This window comes from Vulpes vulpes, chromosome 12 (assembly GCF_048418805.1).
Source record: "Vulpes vulpes isolate BD-2025 chromosome 12, VulVul3, whole genome shotgun sequence".
Classification (NCBI taxonomy): Eukaryota; Metazoa; Chordata; class Mammalia; order Carnivora; family Canidae; genus Vulpes; species Vulpes vulpes.
The window spans coordinates 165,028,962-165,041,902 of record NC_132791.1 but is presented as its reverse complement, the minus strand read 5'-3'; the positions used below and the strand labels follow the sequence as shown (position 1 = coordinate 165,041,902).

The 12,941-nt window shown below is 53.4% G+C and overlaps 1 protein-coding gene and 1 long non-coding RNA gene across 32 annotated transcripts in view; one reads left to right on the top strand and one right to left on the bottom strand.

Annotated features, from left to right (window-relative positions):
• The window catches only part of LOC140594777 (uncharacterized), a 32,625-nt gene extending 26,720 nt beyond the window's left edge, over positions 1 to 5,905 (top strand). For 19 of the 31 annotated variants that reach the window (XR_011996061.1, XR_011996074.1, XR_011996066.1 and 16 more), the window contains 3 exons: positions 2,796 to 2,877; positions 2,993 to 3,156; positions 3,792 to 5,905. This is a non-coding gene — a long non-coding RNA (uncharacterized lncRNA). Of the gene's footprint in view, positions 1 to 2,795; positions 2,952 to 2,992; positions 3,157 to 3,791 lie in introns of all 31 variants that reach the window. The other 12 variants (XR_011996069.1, XR_011996058.1, XR_011996046.1 and 9 more) reach the window with 3 other exon arrangements.
• Positions 342 to 8,891, bottom strand: DBNDD1 (dysbindin domain containing 1). The gene is made up of 4 exons (XM_072731288.1): positions 8,681 to 8,891; positions 2,971 to 3,117; positions 2,472 to 2,612; positions 342 to 1,759 (listed from the first exon to the last, which is right to left on the bottom strand). The coding sequence occupies exons 1-4, from the start codon at positions 8,709 to 8,711 to the stop codon at positions 1,602 to 1,604; spliced, it is 477 nt and encodes a 158-aa protein (XP_072587389.1). The 5' UTR covers positions 8,712 to 8,891; the 3' UTR covers positions 342 to 1,601.
• Between the last annotated feature and the right edge of the window lie 4,050 nt (positions 8,892 to 12,941).

The window sequence follows — 12,941 nt, the reverse complement described above, 5'->3', positions numbered from 1 at the left end:
TTCTCACAGGCTTTACCTGCTGGCTCCTTCTTATGCAAGCTGTTGCTCTGGACCTAGAGCTTCCTGGGAACCTCTCTGGGCTGAGATGACTTGCCAGAGTGTACCCTGTGCCTTTTTGGGCTGGGGGTGGGGGGTGGGGGACAGGACTTTACTTCCTAAGGACTAGAAATCCAGGGCACTTGTCCCTGAGACATAACCCAAATAAGCAGCACAGAGGAGCCCCCAGTGGCTTCCACTGGAGAAAGACAAGAGCAGGAGTTTGTCTCCTAGGGTAGCCAACTCCCGCCCCCACCACATACTCCTGAGCTCTGGTGTCACCTAGAAAGGAAGAGACTGGTTGGGCCATAGGAAGAAGTGAGATTTTAATCTGATGTTTTGTAAATAAGCTCTGCAGAAGGAAGAAAGCCATAGCTGGAAGGCTGGAGATTGGGGAGGGTGACCCTGGTGGGTGGGGTGGGTGGGGCACGCAGCTGCCCTTATAGGGTTTGATTTTAAGTGAACTTCTGGGTGATGCCTGTTGGGGTGCCCCTTAAATTGATGCTCATCGTGTATAGGCAGCAGGCAGTGTCCCCCAGCATTTCTGAGGCCTGTTTTCTCATTGGGGAACTTGCCTTGAGCTGTGCACAGTGGGCCTACGGGATGCCCAGGGCTTCTACAGAAGAGCAGGTTTTTCTTCCCTAGAAATATTTGAGTGGGGAATGGGTCAGGGCAGGTTAGCCTGGGGACCAAAAGCAAACTTACACATTTATTTTAAAACTGTTTTTGGACTTGCTGTTAGACCAGAGCCTGTTTAGTCCTTTAGGTCATAAAGAGCAGCATTGGGAGCAGCTGAGCCTGGTGCCCTTAAGTTGGAGGCTAGGGGCTGTGCCAGGGTTCCCTTGTGTTCCCAGTCTCCCTTCGGCAGCTTTACCCCAGGCCAGGACGCCAGCCAGGGGCACAGACCTAGGACCGTGCATGCCTTTGTGTGCATTTGCATGACAGGCTGTGGAGATGTGTCCCAGGCAAGGGCAGAGCCGACATGCCCGCTCCCCCTACCCACAGTCTGAGGGTTGTGCCTATCTGGTGTTCTGAGCCAAGGACGGTGGGCCCGGCTGTCACACAGGAAACAAGACAAGCAGGGTCTTCGGGCCTGGGGGTGACCCTGGTGCCAGCAATGCTCCCTGGGTGGCAGAAAGAGGCGACATTGTTCAGTACTGACCCTCCCTACCCATATACTTTGCTGGATAGCAGAGCATCCCATGGGCTGGAGCATGGTGTGGCCATTCCCAGACCAGAACCCTGAGGACCCTTGGGGACTTTGCAGAGAAGCTCTCTCTGGCTTAGGTTCCCCTCACCCTGCACCCACTTGGGAATCTTGCAGCTGACGAGAGCACCAGTCCTGCAGGCAGAAGTTTCCAAGAGGCCTAGGCCACTCCCACCTCATCCTCAGATGCTGTCGTCCCTGATCCAGGGATAAGAAAGGAGCAGTACATAAGGCCACTGGGCTGTGCTTGTGCTAGGGTGCCCCGAGAACCTGACCCAGAGCCACATGGGGTGGGCAGAGTGTCCATGGGGTCAGAACTGTCCAGATTTGCACTGCCTTGGCCCCAGGGCCAGCCGGCCTAGTCCTCCTTGGGCCTCTCCACGGTGAGAAATGTGTCCACAATTGCTGGCTGGCGCTCCGGGTCACCAAGCGGTTGCTTCTCTCGGTTCTGCTCGGCCCTGGTTCGTGTCCAGGATGGGGAGCGCAGACAGCCAGCCCGGGGCAGTGGGTGCAGGCCTGACGGGAACATGGGGGTCAGGTCACTCCTGTAGCTACTGGGCTGGGCCTGTGTGTGCATGCCTGGCTACACAGTGGGGGCTCCTGGGGACTTAGGAAACACAGATGCCAGGCCACCAGCAACATGGATGTGTAGGTCTGGATGTAACCTGGGCAAAAGCTTTTCTGATGCCCAAGGAGGGTCCCTGTGCAGCTGAGACCCCACCCTGTGTATGAGCCTGGTCCACAATAGCCAACTGCTCCCTTGCCCTCCCAGGGTGCTGGCTCTACAGGACTGGGATCTGACCCCTCCCTTCCCACCCCCTACCTGCACAAGGTGTGGAGAGGGAGAGAAGGTTGCTGGGGCCCCATCCTCCATAAGCTGCCTTGCCATTTCTGGGGCCCTTGGGGTCTTGGGCACCCAAGGGGAAACTAAGTCATGGTTGAGCTATGGGGCCAGGGCTAACTTATTATTAAATTCACATGTAGTAAATTTTGCCTTTGATGGGACTGTGACTTTGGCCTTTTGTTGGCACTTGGAAAGGAAAATCAAGGAAAACAGAAGAAAGATCCCTTCAAGTTGGGCAAATAGGATGGTACAGTGACAAATGCCAATGTTGACACGTGTGAAAAACAATTATTTTCAAAAATAGGGGTTGTGGAGAGCTGCCTGTGATGGGCTTGGGCCCCAGGACCGCCCCATACCACTTGCCGTGCCCCAGCATCAGCCCACCTGCTGGCGATTCACTGGCCAGGCTCTCGTCGTCTGAGTCAGCAAAGACCTCCGCCAGCTCCTGGTCGGACATGTCAGTCAGCTCAGTGAGGTCCAGGAGGTCAAAGTGCACCTCCAGGGAGGAGACACTGCTCAGGGGCTCTGTTGGGAGGGGCAGGGGCAAGGGGAGGAGGGGAGCTCGTCATGGGCATGGTCTGTCCACTTGAGGAGGAACCAGAGCTTTGGGTAAAGTCCTGAGAGATCAGGATAAGATGGGGTAGACCAGACCCCCATCTGCTCTCCACACTCAAGACTAAGTGCCTTCTGTGGTCTCCCATTTTGCAGATGGTACAGCCAAGGCCCACAGAACCAGAGCCGTAAGGTCTCAGCAGCAGCAGCAGCAGCACCCACCTCCACACGCCTGTCGGTGTGTTTGAACAGGATATGGACCCCACCCTCCATTTCCCAGGGTGCTCCTGGTCTCTGTGGAGCATGTGCCGGGTAGATCAGCTGTACTTACGCCTCCTCTCTGTGACCTGTAGGAGCCCCGGGGCTGGTATTGGGATGCCAACCTCTTCCTCGGCTGCGGGCGAGTGGCAGCTGTCCCCTGTCCCATGGGCCACGGTGCCCAGGGCTGCCTGTGGCACCTCAACCTCCTTAACTATTTCTGCAACAAAGACAGAAGGTGTTACCTGGGAGGAGAGAGGTAGGTGGGGAAGACCTGAGTGCTTGGCTCAGTGAACCCTCCTTTGTCACTCTGGATAGTAACCAGGTTGCCTGAGGAAGCCTTGGCCCAGATTCCAGATGAGGGCCACTGCGTGGTGGCCTCGTAAGGTGGATGAAGGAGAAGGTGTCCGACACTGTCATCTATCTTTACTTTTAGGTCCAACCAAGGGTCCAGTGGTCACTCTTGCATTTCCTTGACTTTGGGATCCTTGTGATCCAGAATGGCCCCTACTTGCTTATCTGACCTCTGGAAGGACTTCTTTTTTTTTTTAAGATTTAAAAAAAAATTTATTCATGAGAGACACAGAGAGAGAGGCAGAGACACAGGCAGAGGGAGAAGCAGGCTCCACGCAGGGAGCCCAATGTGGGACTTGATCCTGGGACTGTGAGATCAAGCCCTGAGCTGAAGGCAGACGCTCAACCAATGAGCCACTCAGGCATCCCCAGTGGACGGACTTCTTATAAAAACCTATGTTGTTCTGTTTGAGTGCAAAATAATTTATTTTCATAGTAAAAGAGACTGGGGGATGTTCCTCCAGGTTTTTTCTATGCAGTTTATTTTTAAAAGATGTAATTGCTTATGTTTGGTGATTTTTTTTTTTTTTTCTTTTTCAGATGAGAGCAGTAGGTCCTGTGGGCAATCTGCTTGGTAGAGACTGGCACTCAGAGATGGGACCCCTTCCCCTTCTAGCACCAACCCCAACCCTTGTTGTTTGGGCCAACATCTTGTCCTCTTAGCTCACATCGCTCCATCCAAATCTATCAGTTCCTCCAGAATGTTTCAGATCCCTTGGTTCCCTCAGTGTCCCCATTGGGCAACCAGTGTTGACAGCTGCCTGCCAGGGGTGGGTTTGTCCTCAACAGTGCAGTCAGCAGCCAGGATACCACCCAGGTCCTGTGTCTAAAGAGTCTCCAGCTCAGGGGGATAATAAACCATCCATTCACAGCTGTAGAGCTGGCTAGGCAGCATCTGGCCTCCTCTAGGAGGGTACCACCTTCCCTGGGAGGTGTGGCTAAGGGAAGATGGGCCTGGGGACCCGCCCATGCTATGTCATCACGTGGGGTTTGGGGCTGACCAGGTTGGATGGGGGCTCAGACAATCTGGTTTCCGCCTCTCTGATGCATTTGGAATGGGGCTTCTGAGTATCCTTGGAGGGTAGAGTTACACCCACTAGTGTCCTGGCCCGCCCAGCCCAGCAAAGATACCTTTCCACCCAGAGGGCATGAGAAATGTAATTCAGAACTTGCTCTGACCTGGGGTGAGGAGGGACGCCTGCCTTGAGCTTCTGACCAACCATCTGAGAATACCTGTCAAGAGTCGTCAAGGAGCTTTTCCCCTGTGAGACACTGCTTTGTTTCCTTGAGTGGGGAAGTACAGCACCCTGGTCCCTCTGAGGGTGTATGATGGGCTCACATCACGCTGGCCTATGCCGTCCTAACTCTGAGACCCTTCCATACAGATGGCTCGTGGTGATAAGTGAAGCAGGGGGACAATGGTAGGGGACACATATCATCAGTACTTTGGCTGCTACTCTGAGTGAGCTGGGAGAAGGTGCTGAAGGGTTTTAAGCTGAATAGGACAATATCTACTTCCATTGTTTTATGAGATGCAGGTTAGGTGGAAGTTCATTGTTGAGACAGTACAGGTTGAGGGACAAGCATCATTATAGATGTTGGGGTCCAGGGGTCTCGGACAGACTAGCCTGTTGGACTAACTATAAGAAGCACATTTTGACAAACGTCAACATCCTTGAAAGAGCAAAGCATCTACTGTCAATGGCATCATAGAGTCAACAGAATATAGGAGCCCTGAATGTTTGAAGTCACGAGGTGTTTAGTCTTTTATTCCTTTCCATCTCCCTTGGCAGTGGTCTGTACTCTGTAAACTGTGGGTCCCTGGTCTGTGTCAAAGCTACAGGGTGGAGAGAAAAAGCCGAAGATGGAATTTTTGTTATCAAGGACGCCGATCTTTAGTCTGGAAGAATGTGATAAGGATTAAGAGTCACATGCCAGGGCAGAAGATGCCAGGGACAGAGGAGGTTCTGAGCCCCCAGGAAGGAGCATGGATTGATGTTGGCGTGTAAAGCCATTGTAGAAGATGGCTTAGTGGTTCCTCCAATTACTACCTGTAGAGAGTCACCACACAACCCAGCAGTTCCACTCCTATGCTTACACCAGGAGAATTGAAAGCACCGATCCACACACACAACTTGCATGTGAATGTTCATTGAAGTATTATTCACAGTAGTCAAAAGTGGAATCAAAGCCAAATGTCCATGAACGGATGATGGATAAACAAAATGTGGTCCTTCCACACAAGGGGATATTATTCAGCCATAAAAAAAGAAAGCACTAATACAGGCTGCACCATGGATGAGCTTTGAAAACATGGTAACTGCAAGAAGCCAGTCACAAAAGGCCATGTATTATAATATTTATATAAAATGTCCAGAATGCGCAAATCCATAGAGTAGAAAAGTAGATTAGAAAAGACGTAGTACATAGACCATGGTTTCCAAGAGCTGGGGTATGTGTGGAATAGGGGATGACTAATGTGTATGGGGTTGCTTTTCAGATTAATGAAAATATTCTAAAAGTAGAGGTGGTTTCGCAATTTTGCAAATATACTAAAAACACTGAACTGTGTGCTTTAAAGTGATTTTTATGATAAATCCAAAATGGAAACAAAGATTGAATTTGGATGGAATTAAAGAGCAAATCCAAGAGAACTTAAGACTAGCATTTGCTGTGCACCTACTGTGTGCCAAGCACCAGGCTTAAAGGCTGGGGGTGGGCAAGAGGAGTGTGATCTCTAGGACCTAGGCTGGGTCCTGGCACACAGTAGGTACACCAATGTTTGCTGAATGAACAAGCCCAAGACCGCATTCCATAGTTTCTAAGTAGCTGTCCATGGATGAGACCCACAGCTCTTCCTGGGATGTGAGACGGGTGATCACAGAGGCAGGCATGGGGTGGGGGTACTTGGTGCCAGGCTGAGCAGTAGCTTGGTGGGCTTAGGGGCACCTGGGGCCAGTGTGTGGGGTAGCAACACCGTGATTCTCAGCTCACTGCAGCTCCCGTCAAGCCCCTGCAGGGGGCACTGCTGCCCTGACCTGAGCAGGTAGCAAAATAGTGCCCTGTGGTGACTGCAGTTGGGTTACCACAGTTCTGCCCCCAGCACTGATGGCTGACGTGAGTGGATATGATAGGGTTACCTTGTGCTAGGCTGCTGACCTATTTTCTGGCACATTTGTGTGAGAACTTGGCCCAAATCTTGAGTTCCCTGCTGTGTGTCCTGGGCCTTGCCCTGAGCATTGAGGAGATGCTCTGAATGAACAGATGAACAAATTCATGAAGCAAATAAATGAATATCACATATGACAAAATGGCAGTGGGGAGGGAGAGATGGGCACCTGTACCCCATTTCCCTAGCCCCTTGTCCTTGGACTGCAAGGATGCCAGGGGGCCTTAGCAAGGCACAGCCTTCTGAGCACAAGGCCGTGGCCTTTCTCCCTGTGGCTGTTTGGACGGGCTTGGAATTGGCTGGGACCAGAACCTTGGTTTACCAAAGACCCCAGTTGGGGACCCTTCAAGAAGTGTACCGCCTCCCTTCTCATCTCCATGTCTGCAAACTTTGGTATTTAAGAAATTATTAATTTGTTTAGGTGCAAAAATGGGATTTTCGTCATGCTCTATGAAAACCTTATCTTTTAGAGATATTTTCAGAAATAATAGATGAAATAATGTCAGATGACAACTACACATTACTACTGAAGGGAGGTTGGTGGTGGTCTGGTTGAGCAGACTAAGAGGTGACACGGAGCTTTATTGCCCTGTTCTACTTTTGTGTGCGCTCCACATGGTCCAAAATAAAGTTTTTAAAAGTCAGTGAACTGAGAGAATGACAGTCACAGGCACCCATACATGACCTCGTGAGATCCCAGACAATGGAGATCACCACGCCACTGTGTAGGCAGGAATTAGCTCTGGGGCATAGGAATATGAGCCCTCAGTGTGGCCTCAGCTGTGTTCCCCGGCTGTGTTCCCACCCCTAGTCCTGCACAGAGTAGGCACCTGATAAATACGTATCTGTGTATGGAATAGGTGAGATTCAGAACCTGGAGGATCATAAGGCCCCTCTCCCAAATGCCTTCCCTCCCTGTTGCACTCAGGGCTCCCACAGTCCTGCAGGGGAAGTGAATCTGTCCCCACTGACACAAGTGGACGTGGAAACTGAGGGCCAAGCTGCTTTGCCCACAATCTCACAAGGCAAGGGTCCCCAGCCCTTGCCTTCCAAACCTTTCCCCTCAGGTCCCCACAAAGCTGCCACTGGGAAGTCTTGGGGCCTGGGGTCAATGGCAAGAAAGAGCTGGATCCCTTAAACAAATGACAAAACAAAGAAAACCCACACCCAGCAGCTCTGGGTGTGTCTGCTGGTGTTTGCAGGGTGGGTGACGAGGGCCCTCAGCTGTCTGGGCTGCACCTGCCCAACTCAGACTGCAGACACAGCAGCGGGTGGGCCCATTGCTTCAGGACAGCCCCCCTGGGGCCATCCCTTTGGGCTCCATATGAGGTCGCTGATGCAGCGAGGGTCCCTCCGCAGGTCCCTGTGTGGTCAAGAGCGGCTCCCGGGCTCCCGGCTCCCCGGCTCCCGGCTCCCGGCTCCCGGGGATGGGACCTCTAGGAAACCCATGATGCATCTGGGGCCTAACCAGGCCGGTGGAGGCGCCGATGGCGCCCGAACACTCCGCCTAAAGGACTCTTGAGGTGGAGGTTCCTACAGTTTTCCTCCCTGTACCAGCTGCCGCCCTGCCCGAGCCAGACTCCAAAGAGGGGCGACCCAGGTAGAATCTCAAACAGTCACCGAGGGCTGACAGGGGCTTCGGGGAGGCTTCCCTCCGTGCACACCTGCCCTCCCAGAGGTGAGCGCCCCTGGACCGCGCCCAGGCCGACGAGCCCTGCCGCTGGGGGCAGGCCCCCCTCAGGCCACGCCGGTGCAACGCCCCCTTCCCCCAGGCCCTGTCCCAGCGCGGTGCCCCGCAGGATCCCGGCGGCGGCCTCCCTGCCCTAGCCCCCGGCGAACAAAGCAGACGCGCGGCCCCGGAGGGCAGCGTCGACCCCCACGCCTCGCGGAGCCCAGACACGCCCCATGCCCTGGCCCCCGGAGCCCCGGCTCTACGGTTTGCGGCTCAGCACGAAACTCTGGGCCAACCACCCCGGAGCGCGCCTGGCGGCTGCCGGGGCCCAAACCGCAGAGGACAGGGGGCGGGGACGTGATGCGTGCGCCCCCCGCCCAAAGCGGGGCCGTTCCCGGGGGGTGCCCCGGCCTGGCTCCCCCCGCGGCAGGCCCGGCTCAAGTCGGAGCTACCGGAGGGTCTCGTGCGGCCCCCGGGAGCGGCCGGTGAGTGGGCCGGCGGGGGGGGGGGGGGTGCGGGGGAGGGGCTGCGGCTGGCTGCGGGGAAGACGCAGCTCGCGGACTCCTGCGGACTTGGGGCCGCACTCACCTCCCGGGCCGGCGCCCTCCGGGGGCTCCATGCGGCCGGCGGGGTCTGGGAGGGGCGCGGGCGGCGGCGGCGTCACCCAGCCCGGGCGCCCCTGCAGCTGCGGCGGCGACTCGGCCCCAGCTCCCGGCGCAGCGCATCGGGGCAGCGGCCGGGGGGCCGCGGCGGCAGGGAGGAGCCCGCGGGGCGGGGCGCGCAGCTGCTCCGGGGCCCGGGTTCCCCCTAGCATCCTCCCCCCCAGCCCCGCAGCACAGGTGCGGCCCCGCCCCGCTCCGCGCGCGCCCCCTGCCGGCCCAGGCCCTGCGGACCACCTCTCCCTCGGACCTCCCGGTCCCAGGCTCGGCCTGGTGCCTTCTGCGCCCCCAAAGCGCTCACTCCTCCCGCGGCTGCGCCAACTTTCTTGCATTTGTTCACTCCCAGATATTTATGGGGTGCCAGCTACGGCCGGCCCCTCGAGGGCCAGTGGAGCTCCGGGAGGCACAGAGGAGAAGCCAAGGCAGCGCCCACACCCTTGGCCCCCAAGCAAAGAATTGCCGATTGTGATTAATCCTATGAGGAACACTGGGGGTGGGGGTGGGCAAGGGTTTAATGGAGAGGCCGGAGCGTGGCGGGGGGCGAGGAATGCGAGGTAGGGAGATGGGAGCGGGCAGCGAGAGCGCCCCGGGAGGGAAGGCAGGGTCTGGGCGCGCTGAGAACACCAAACACAAGCCCCTGAAGTGCGTCCCTGTGCCAAGTTCTTTGTGCACAGTATCTCAGTGATGCCCCCAGAGATCCCAGGAAGACGGTGTCCTGGTTTTCCAGGTGACGAAGTTGAGGACAGACAGGGTAGGTAAGCTGACCAAGGTTGCACAGCCAGGTCTGGAAGCCAGAGGTATGAATCCGAGCCCAAAGACTGCACTTTTATAAAAACAAACCAAACCAAAGAAAAGCATCAGGGGGAGAGAAAGAGTTTGTTCCCAGTTGGGAGTGAAAAAGGCCCACAGAGGAGGGAGGTGGGTATGAGTTTAGTGTTTGCAGGAAAGGTACCCTCTCAAAGGCGGGTGGTCCATCCAGCTTCAGCCAGCCAAGGCCCTCACTGCTTAGCTAGACTCCAATCATATACAACCCACAGCTTTTAAGACTGTCAATCACGGAGGCTAATAGTTCTCATTTTTCTTTAGTTCACAAAATAAATGAAAACAAAAACTGCAATCTGCAACCTTCTAAAATGATTTTATGACCCACTAGAACTAGCCCTTGTTATGAGCCAAGCCTCCCTGCTACATTAAAAGGTGGAGAGAATGGCCTCTCAGGGAAAAAAACTGAGTTATAGGATGGGTGGTGGGGACATAGCAAGCCAGTGAGTGCCTTGGGAAATTGGGACAGTTGGGTGGGCACTGGCTGTTCAGAGTCAGCTGGGGTGGCAGATTGTATTTCCTAGAATGGCCAGATCAGTGTCTCTGATTCCACTTCCAGAACCTTCTACTCCCATCAAGACACTCCTTCTTCTATACCCCCTTTTTTTTTTATATATTTTCTTATTTATTTATGAGAGAGAGAGAGAGAGAGAGAGAGGCAGAGACACAGGCAGAGGGAGAAGCAGGCTCCATGCACCGGGAGCCCGACGTGGGATTCGATCCCGGGTCTCTAGGATCGCGCCCTGGGCCAAAGGCAGGCGCCAAACCGCTGCGCCACCCAGGGATCCCTACCCCTTTTGTTTGAACCTGGGCAAGGCTTGTGACTGCTCTGGCCAATAGAGTGTGGCAGAAATGACGTTATGGGACTTCTAAAGTTGGGTCATAAGGGGGATTCAGCTCTCCCCCAGAAAGCCCCCCTGGAACCTGGCCACTTTATGTGAGGAAGCCCAGGCCACTCAGCAGGCCACCTGTGTGAGAATGTTCTGGCCAACAATAGCCATTAGGCCAGACTTGTGTCTCTCAGCCCATAGGCAGACCTGAGACCTCGCCTTTGAGCCACCCCTCTGGGGGCAGTTTGTGGAGCTGAAGTGAGCTGTCCCCAAAGAGTCCTGGCTGAGTTGTAAATCCATGAGCAAAAGAGATATTGTGACTGTATTAAATCACTACTTTTTGGGGGTGACCTGTTATGCAATCTTAGTAACTGTAATTGCAATTGTTTAATGATTATTCCCATGTGAGAGATGAATAGGTGGTTATAGAGGGAGTTTTGTCAAAGGCAATCCCAGCTGGTAAGCAGCAGGTGATCTGACTCCAGAGGCCAGTGTTTTATTTATTTTTAACTTTTCATTAAGAACACTTTCAAACAAAAGGGGAGAGAATAGCATGATTAACCTGCATGTACCCATCACACCATCACCCAGATTCAATAGTTACCAGCTCAAGGCTCATCTTGTTTCCTCCCTACTATCAATCACCTCCCTCCACTGCTGGATGGGTTTTGTTTTGTTTTGTTTTGTTTTGTTTTGTTTTGTTTTAGGTAGGCTCCACGCCCAATGTGGAGCCCAACATGAGGCTTGAACTCATGACCCTGAGGTCAAGACCTGAGCTGAGGTCCAGAGTTCAGACGCCTAACCAGCTGAGCCAGCCAGGTGCCTCTGCAAGATTGTTGTGAAGCAAATTTTACACATATATAATTTCATTTGTAAAAACTTCACTATGGATCTCTAAAAGAGAGTCCCAAAAATAAATGAGAACTCAGTCTACTCTTTTTTAAAGTTTTTTTTTCTTTTAAATTTTTTTTTATTTATGATACTCACACACAGAGAAAGAGAGAGAGAGGCAGAGACATAGGTAGAGAGAGAAGCAGGCTCCATGCACCGGGAGCCCGATGTGGGATTCGATCCTGGGTCTCCAGGATCGGGCCCTGGGCCAAAGGCAGGCACTAAACTGCTGTGCCACCCAGAGATCCCTCTTCTTTTTTTTTTTAAATTTTATTTATTTATGATAGTCATACAGAGAGAAAGAGAGAGGCAGAGACACAGGCAGAGGGAGAAGCAGGCTCCATGCACCGGGAGCCTGATGTGGGATTCGATCCCGGGTCTCCAGGATCGCGCCCTGGGCCAAAGGCAGGCGCCAAACCGCTGCGCCACCCAGGGATCCCAGAGATCCCTCTTCTTAAATACTCTATTATCCTAATATCCAAGCATCTATTGAGTTGATGTAGTGGCCCAAGGCAGTTTGCCTGACCCACCAAGTAAGCAGGTATTAGGAAGGGCCAGACATTAATCAACATGGTCAGTGGGTTTGTATGTATTAACACTTGCTCTGTGATTTTGCAGGAAACTCAGCTGCCATTTATCTTGGTTTCAGAGCTGCACAGCTTGATGCTGAATAAAAGTATCTTGAGCCACACATGTGAAGAGAAGGCTCTTTTCTAAGGATCTGAACTCAAATCCAATATGAAAAGCACAGGTCACTGTGGGCCTTGTCAGGAGCCCAGGGGAGTTGTCAGCCAGGCTCCCTTGAACTATTCATCTCTGCAATCCACACTGATAAACTAAGCAACGCTGCTGGTTTTGACAAATGAATTCCCTCTCTTCTTATCCTTAGCTAACCTTCTTATTTTTGCCCTTTTTCTGAAAGGAATTAATGTTAAATGCATTTATTTAATTCAAAGATCCCAGACTTCTAAAGCAAAGAAGCCAATTAACGTGGGGAACCTAGCATATTGGGTCTGCCAAAGTAAGTGTTAAATGACAACAGTTACCCCTCTGTGTTACCCAGCTGCACTGTGTTGCCTGCCAAAACTCCTCTGGAAGGCCTGGCATTAGTGGGCTGGTGGGGTCTGGGCACAGAGGAGCAAGCTCTTGGCTGTCCAGGCACAGTGACATGGCCAGACCTCAGAAAGGCCTCAGGGCCTACTCTAAATAAATCATGGCTCTGTGCAAGCTCCAAACCAAGAGCATCCAGGGCTTGGGTGAGCAACAGGAAGTCCCTCAGGGTCATCACTGTGCCTCTTAGATCCCTGCTTCTGTGTGCACCTGGGACGTAAGTGAGCCCAATGAATGAGGCATCTTCCTCCTTGGGCGAGACTGGCAGATCCAAGCTCACCCAGGCCCGTCTTCAGTACTCATGCTCTGTCCCCAGTGCAACTCTCCAGTGGGGAGGAGATTCTGGAATCTTCTCCATCCCCAAACAGATGGGAGGGAAAACATGACCCACTGCACTAGTTAGGAAGATGCTAAAGTAGAGAGTGTAGAAAGAAAGAGGACAAATGGTGTGTAAAGATGAACAACTGCTAATGACAAACTCTCAGCTTTCTGGTTGACTAGAGCGATGTACCTAAGGTAATAAGATGAAATTCACTT

Coding starts and splice junctions, on each gene's coding strand:
- DBNDD1 (XM_072731288.1), bottom strand. CDS start 8,711: ATGGAGCCCCCGGAGGGCGCCGGCCCGGGAG. Junction 3,118..8,680: donor GGAGGGCGCCGGCCCGGGAG/GTGAGTGCGGCC, acceptor TCTTTGTTGCAG/AAATAGTTAAGGAGGTTGAG. Junction 2,613..2,970: donor ACAGGTCACAGAGAGGAGGC/GTAAGTACAGCT, acceptor CCCTCCCAACAG/AGCCCCTGAGCAGTGTCTCC.